This window comes from Nannospalax galili, unplaced genomic scaffold (assembly GCF_000622305.1).
Source record: "Nannospalax galili isolate Female #2095 unplaced genomic scaffold, S.galili_v1.0 scaffold664, whole genome shotgun sequence".
Lineage (NCBI taxonomy): Eukaryota > Metazoa > Chordata > Mammalia > Rodentia > Spalacidae > Nannospalax > Nannospalax galili.
The window spans coordinates 591,250-598,983 of record NW_008354274.1 but is presented as its reverse complement, the minus strand read 5'-3'; the positions used below and the strand labels follow the sequence as shown (position 1 = coordinate 598,983).

At 49.2% G+C, this 7,734-nt stretch overlaps 1 protein-coding gene across 6 annotated transcripts in view; it reads right to left on the bottom strand.

The window, feature by feature from the left end:
- Nucleotides 1-241: 241 nt before the first annotated feature.
- Tnrc18 (trinucleotide repeat containing 18) overlaps nucleotides 242-7,734 on the bottom strand; it is a 112,402-nt gene continuing 104,909 nt past the window's right edge. For 4 of the 6 annotated variants that reach the window (XM_017802778.2, XM_008851375.3, XM_017802780.2 and 1 more), the window contains 4 exons: nucleotides 7,574-7,734; nucleotides 2,698-2,934; nucleotides 2,182-2,256; nucleotides 880-1,086 (listed from right to left, as the gene is read on the bottom strand). The exon at nucleotides 7,574-7,734 is cut by the window's right edge and continues 1,164 nt beyond it. In XM_017802778.2, the coding sequence (XP_017658267.1) occupies nucleotides 880-1,086; nucleotides 2,182-2,256; nucleotides 2,698-2,934; nucleotides 7,574-7,734 (680 nt within the window). Of the gene's footprint in view, nucleotides 1,087-2,181; nucleotides 2,257-2,697; nucleotides 2,935-7,573 lie in introns of all 6 variants that reach the window. The other 2 variants (XM_017802781.2, XM_008851374.3) reach the window with 1 other exon arrangement.

The following is a 7,734-nucleotide window of genomic DNA, read 5'->3' as shown; positions in this document are numbered from 1 at the left end:
AGAATGTGGGTTTTTTTTATAATTTCATAGCTATTTTTCACAGTTTTAAAAAGTTTATATATATTTATATATATTTATCTTTATATATATAATTAAAAAGTTGACTCCATTTAAAGGCATATGATACAGGGGCGGGCGAGTCTTGATACAATAAACTGTACAGGTAACCGTGTGGATCCTCCTGGTGGAGGGGCTGGGCGTGGGCATGGGTTTCAGCACCATTGGTGTTTTCTGTAGTGTGAGGGTCTGGGCTGGGGGCCACCAGGTACCTGGTGATGCTCCTGGGTTGCCCTCCCCTGCCTTGTTTCCCAAGTCGAGGCTGTCCTGAGGGTGGAAGCCAGGCGCACAGGTGCCCAGATGCCCGGCGTGACTGGTGAAGCTGGCTGGCGTTGGGGCCCCCCTTAGCCCATGGTAGGAGGCTTTGATGGACTCCATGTTGGGGATGGCTGAACCCCAGAGCAAGTATCACTTTGAGTTCTTGGAACTGTCTTTTCCCACAGCATCAAAGCAGTCTGCACGGGCCACGAGCCCAAAGGGTGGTCTCATCAATTTCTTAGAAAGTGCTGGAGGGAAGTTCCCCCCACCCAGGTCACCCTGATGGGATCCCAAAGCCGGACCCTGATAGCTGATGGGAGTCTCAGTGTGAGGGCACTAAGGGATGACCAGAAGGGGTCTAGAGATGTGTGCACATGTGTGCACACTCGTGCATGCATACGGGCACACACATGTACACACTCATACTCGCCCGGGGCATTCACGTGCACACCTGGCCACACGCATGCACCCATGGGCACACTGGCATGCACACAACACATGTGGTCCCGCGCTGTGGCAGTGGTGGGGAGGGGGTCTCTGCAGGCCCCGTGGGGCGGGTGGTGCTCAGCAGAGCACAGGCACACCATCTGTGGAGAAGATCATGCCCGTGGTGGGCTCGTAGGTGCCTGCGAGGTAGTACAGGCCCTCGCTGTCTTGGTATTTCTTAGTCTTGAGCATCTGCTCGTACTGCTCCAGGCCCACCACCAGGCACTTGTGGGACACCGTCTGCACATCGTTTTCATCCACATGAGAAGACTGGTACAGGGCACGCTGTGGGGGTGCAGTGACGGGCATCAGGACTGGAGGGAACCCTCCCAGACTTCGGGGACCCCAGTATGCTTTAAGTGGGGAGACCTGGGGACTGAGACTGAAAGGGACCAAGAAAGGGAGAGAGACAGTGACATAGAACAATGGAGATGGCTGGAGAGATGGCTCAGCAGTTAAGAGCAGTGGCTGCTCAAGGACCTGGGTTTGGTTCCCAGCACCCACAGGGCAGCTAATAAGGTTCATAACTCCACTTCTAGGGAATCCGACATCTTCTTCTGACCTCGTCAGGTGTTGCAAGACACAGGTGCACTTACATTCATTCAGACAATATACTCACATACATAAAATAAAAATAAATATTTTTTTAAAAGGCAGCAAGTAAGAGATGGCTCAGCAGTTAAGAACACTGGTTGTTCTTGCAGAAGACCCAGGTTCGAATCCCAGCAACCCTAAAACAAAATATTTTTTAAAATCCACAACATAGCATTATAAAGAATGTAACAGGAAAAAGCTAATAAAAGGAGCATAGGGAGTCAGACACAATGCTTCACAACTGTGTCTCAGCTTCTGGAAGGTGAGCCAAGAGAATTACAAGAGCCAACCTGGGGTGAGAATAAAATATTAAAAATAAATAAATAAAAATAAAAAGCAGCAAATGTGAGGTCCAGAGTTGAGATGCCCAGAAACCAGGTAAATGTCGGATGGACATGGGGGCCCACATGTAATTCCAGCCTCAGAAGGCAGAGATGGGATCTCTGGAGCAAGATTAATCATACCAACGAGGTTTGATTGAGACACCCTGCCTCCATGAATAAGGGGAGAGTGATCAAGATAACTCTCAATGTCCACCTTCATGCACACACAGAAAGGAAAGAAAGAAACAGGAGAAATGATAGAGGTAAACACACACAAAGGTGCCTGCAAACCCCACAGCAGGAGACACATAAAGGCAGAGATAGAGGCAGAGAGCCAAGAGCAGACATAGGAAGCAGGTGGGGCACATGAAAGGACCCGGGCAGCCCTGGGTCACAGACAGAGGGGAGAGATGAGGTAATACAGAGCCTGCAGAAGGGCCCTCCCTCCCTCCAGCTCTCTTACCTCCATAAAGTCTTTCCTCTGGCTGGACACCCGCAGAGCTGCAGGGAGGCTACGCCCTGACTTCTGGTCCCAGTGCTGGGCGGGGGAGAGACAAAGGGATGAAGATGAGTCTGGGGCCTTGTTTTACTCCAAATTGAAACCCTGGGCAGACTAAGCAAGGCCCCCTAGCCTCAACACCGCCCCCCTCCACACACACACACTTATAGGGCTCTCAGCACCCACAGGTCCAGCCTCAAACTGTGATGGTTAGTTGTCAAGTTGACACAATCTAGAATCACCCTGGTACAATCTACATGAGGAACTATCTAGATCAGGTTGGCCTGTAGCCTAAAACTCCTGACTTAGACCAGGCTGGCCTCCATCTCACAGAGATCTGCCTGCCTTTGTCTCTCAAATGCTGAGATTAAAGGTGTACATCACCACACCCAGCTTGTTAGGGTATTATATCACAGCAATAGAAATGGAATTATAAAACTCTGCCTTTGGTACCCAAGATGCAAGTGGGGGAAGGCTCACCTGGCCCTCATGGAACTGCTTGCCAGGGCTGGTCTCCTCCGGGTGGTAGAACCACTTGACTCTAACCACCATGTTGTTACCCCAGGACTCCCACATGCTCTGGATTCGGCCAATGTAGGGCAGGTTGGGGCGTCCAGCTGACAGGAACACAGCGCAATCCCCTATGCGGATCATCTCCTTACCGCGCACGATGGCCTTATAGAACAGCTTGCGGGCCTTGCCTTTCATGCCTCGCCTCTGTGGGAGATGCCAGTCAGAGACCAGAGCCTGTGCTGTGCCCAGCCTCACAGAGCCAGAGGCCTGGCACCCCACCAGCCAGGCCCCTGACTCACCAGACCTGGATACCCTATATCAGGACCTAAGTCACCAGCCATCAGTCTTGAGGGTCTGCCAGGAAGGTGTGCAAGAAAAGAAGCCCTCTTGCAGCTTGACTTTGGGGTGTTCCCCACCACCACCATGGTCCCCACGTTAAAGGATCAATGACCACCTGGTCATTGATCCTATTGGAAAGTGGTGGTACCTTTAAGGGGTGGTGCCTAATGACAGTAAGCAAATCACTGGTGTGGTCTTAAAGGGGATATTAGGCCTCTGGTACTTTCTTCTTCCTGGCATCCACGAGGTGAGTGGTTTTGTTCTACCACATACTCCTGCCATGATGCTCTGCCTCACAACAGGCCCAAGCAATGGAACCAGCAGACCATGGTCTGAAATCTCTGAAACCATGAGCCAAAACAAACCTTACCTCTTTATAAGCGGGCTGTGTCAGGTACTTGGTCACAGCAATAAAAGCTATCTACTACATCCCTCTTTCTTCTGTGCATGTGCTGTACACATGGGTGTATACACATGTACATTCAGGTACATGTGTGAAGGTTCATGTGCATGTGTGTGTAGGCCAGGTCACCACAGGTGTCTTCCTCTATTGCTCTCCACCTTATTTTTTGTTTTTAATTATTTTTATTATGTATGAGTGTTTTACCTGCATGCATGCTAGTGTACCATGTTTATACCATGCCCATAGAGGCCAGAAGAGGGCATCAGATCCCCTGGAACTGAAGTTATAGACGGTTGTTAGCCACCATGTGGGAGCTGGGAACCAAACCTGAGTCCTCTGCAGGAGTAGCCAGTGCGCTTAACTGCTGAGACATCTCTCCAGTCCATTATTTATTTATTTATTTATTTATTTAATTAATTAATTTAATGTTTATACCATGCCCATAGAGGCCAGAAGAGGGCATCAGATCCCCTGGAACTGAAGTTATAGACGGTTGTTAGCCACCATGTGGGAGCTGGGAACCAAACCTGAGTCCTCTGCAGGAGTAGCCAGTGCGCTTAACTGCTGAGACATCTCTCCAGTCCATTATTTATTTATTTATTTATTTATTTAATTAATTAATTTATTTTTGTCTTTTTGAAGCAGGGTCTCCCTGTAGCACCAGCTGTCCTGGAACTCACTACGTAGACCAGGCTGGTCTTGAACTCACAGAGATCCACCTGCCTCTGCCTCCTGAGTGCTATGCTTGGACTTGAGGATTTAGCTCAGCAGTAAAGCTTTTGCCTAAGCAAGCACAAAGCTGTGGGTTCGGTCATCAGCTCCAGAAAAAAAAATGCTGTGCGTGTGTCTGTATGCGCACAGACCTCAGAGGTGTGTGCATGTGACCTCAGAGGAGAGAGGAGGGCAGATGGCTTGGAGCTGGGATTACAGAGCTTGGTAAACTGCCTACCACAGGTGCTAAGATTCAAACTCTGGTTCTGATGATTGAGTGGCAAATGCTCTTAGGCTCTGAGCCATCTCTCCAGCCCCTTCACCTAACTTTTTTTTGAGACAAGATTTCTCAATGAACCTGGAGTTCATCAACTTGATCTTGAAAATGAGGGAGGGAGGGCAGGGGGTGGGGGGAGAAAGGAGAGAGGGAGGGAGAGAAAGAAAGAGCTCCCTCCATGAGAACTGGCCTGGCATCAACATTTCTATGCCTCCAGGAGTCCAGCCTCACTAAGGCACCAGGAATTGACATCACACCCAAGCCAGGGGCTTCTCAAGCTGTTAACCCCTAACTCCTAAACCTGCCCTGATACAGCAGGACTGAAAAGAGGTTCCACCCAGCAGGGGTACCTCCTTAAAGGTGTCCACGTGGCCCTGAGGGACATGGGTGCTGTGGGGAAACTCAGGATAGGTCAGTGGGTAGGAAAACTCCACACATGAACCTGGTTACGAAAGGTGAGTTAAGAAATGTCCCTAAGCCAGGTGTGGTGGCACATGCCTTTAATCCCAGAGGCAGGCGAATCTCTGTGAGATCAAGGCCAGCCTGGTTTACATAGCGAGTTCCAGGCCAGCTGTGGCTATAGTGAGACTCTGTCTCAAAAAAAAAAAAAAGAAGCAAAAACGAAAACAAAAATGTCCCCAAAGGCCGTTTAGGACATGGCCTCCAGGGTGGAGCTACTGGGACTTGGTAACTACGCTGGGGTGGGGGAGATGTTGATGAGGGCCTTAGTCAAGGGGGTATGCCCTCAAAGGGGACTCTGGGGCCTGGGATTCTTATTCTTTCTCTTTTTCTTTCTGAGAGAGGGTCTCACTACGTAGCCCTGGTTGGCCTGGAACTCACGGGACTACCTTCCTGTCTCCTGAGTGCTGGAATTAAAGGTGTGTGCCACTTACTCTTTTTGAAAAACTTTGTTTTAAATTTTTTGTATGGGGGGGGCAGTGCAGGTGGAGGTCAGAGGGTAGTTTGCAGGAGCTGGTTGCCTCCTCCATCCCAGGAATTAAACTCAGGTCACTGGGCTTGGCAGTTTAGCTACTGAGCCATCAGGCAGACTCTTACTCTTTACCTTTGCTTCCTGGCCTTAAAGTGAACAGTTTATTCCCCCACCGGCCTCCCCACACTGTACGCAGCACTCCATCAGAAATGGGGTCTAGGGCTGGGGATTAGCTCAGTTGGTACAGTACTTGCCTAGCATGCACAAAGCAAGCCCTGCATTTTATTCCTAACACCACATAAACCAGGCATGGTGCTGCACACCTGTAACCCTAGTACTCAGGAGGCAGAGGCAGGAGGATTAGAAATTCAAGTTCATCCTTGGTTACACAAAGTTCAAGGCCAGCCTGGGATACATGAGACCCCTTCTCCAAGAAGGTGGGAGATGTTCAGTGGGTAAAGGGCTTTCTGCACAAGCATGAGGATCCAGCACCCACATCAAAAAGACAGGCATGGTTGCAGACACCTAGAACTCTAGCACTGGAGGTTAGAGGCATACAAATCCCAGGAGCTTGTAGGCCAACCAGGCTCACTGTGAATGTGAGCCCTCACTTGAGACATTCTCTCAAGGCAATAAGGCAGAAACTGATAGGGAAAAATGACAACTTCCTCTGACCTCTGCATGCATGGGCATAGGCATGGGCATCCACATGTTCATGTGCATGTAACTAACACACACACACACACACACACACACACACACACAGACACACACACAGAAATAGGATCTGCCTGACCATAAACCTGGAAATGCTAAAACCATGAACCAAAACAAACCTCTTTATGTTAATTATACTTAGTATGTATGTGCACCACATGCATGCAATGCCCAAGAAAGCCGGAAGAGGGCATCAGATCTCCTGGAACTGGAGTTACAGATGGTTGTTAGCCACCATGTAGGTGCTGGGAACTGAACCTGGGACCTCTGGAAGAGCAGCCTTTGCTCCTAATCACTGAGTCATCTCTCCAGCCCCTACACCTTGGGTATTTTGTTAGATAAGGGAAAGCTGACTCTGGCTGACATTGGCTCTTTTCACCCACAGGCATAGGGTGGAATGCTGACCATAAGGACTATTACCATACTCCACGTGGAAGCTTCTAGAATACTATGCTACTGAAAACCACATGTATGTTCACATCTAATGTGTTCTGTATCTATTACATTTATTTGTATATAACACACATGGACACATGTGAATTTGATGTGTGTTCCTGTGTACTGTGTTCACATGTACTTATATTAGTCTCTTTTCTCATTGCTGACTAAATACCTGACAGAAAAAAAAAAATCTTTTTTTAAAGGAGGATTTGTTGGCTCAGTCCATGGTAGTTTGGTCTCATGTGCTTGGGCAGAGCATGGTGCTGGGGGCCTGTGGCAGAAGTAAGCTGTTCACTTTCTGGATGATCAGCAAGCAATGAGAAAAACAGGAAGTGGCCAGCATTAATATATCCTCAAAGACCCACTCCCAGTGACTTACTTCCTCTAGTCAGGTCCTGCTTTCCAGAAGTTTCTACAATCTCCCCAAAATAGTGCCACCAGCTATGGACCAAGTGTTCAAAATGTGTGTAGGGGAGGGGAGAGTCTTTCATACTGGATCTATAAAAGCAGTCATGCATATACATATGCCCCAATATACATACATGTGTGCACTCATGTATGTTTTACACTTACACGTGTGTGTATGTATGCATGGGTGAATGGATGATAAACAGCTATGGTAGGGTCTGGGAGCTGAAGATCCCCGACTATCAGGGAGTATGTAGGACCCATGACCCGTGGATCACTAGACATTATCTGTTAGCAAAGGGGGTGCGGCCCCGTTGGCCTTCAATGCTCTGAACTTGAAGTTTGAAAGTAGCTGACATGGGGCAGTTGCAATGCAAAGCAAGTCAACTGCTGAGGGGCTTTGTAAGCCCCTCTGTTCCAGCTCAGCACCATGGGAAGGCCTGTGTGGGTCTTCAAGTGTCTTGTACTTGAGTGCCCAAGGGTGTCTGGTAGAATAGGAAGACAGGCCAGCCTGTTCAGGATACAGGCTCTGGACTGAAACAGGCCTTGAAACACAGTGTGTTCATCCAGAACTTGGAGCCCTCCATGTCCCATGGTTCCTTTCCAAAAAGTTTACCTGGGTAGGCTTCCCGAACCACTTCCAAAGTTGCCGGGCAGGTAGGAAGGCCGCTATCTTGGGCCGGTTCTCCACAGATGGCAGGCGCTGTCGTTTGGCCAGCTCCTTGGTGGTGGGCAGGTGCACACCCTCCCTTTTCTTGGGTCGGCTCTTGGCCCCAG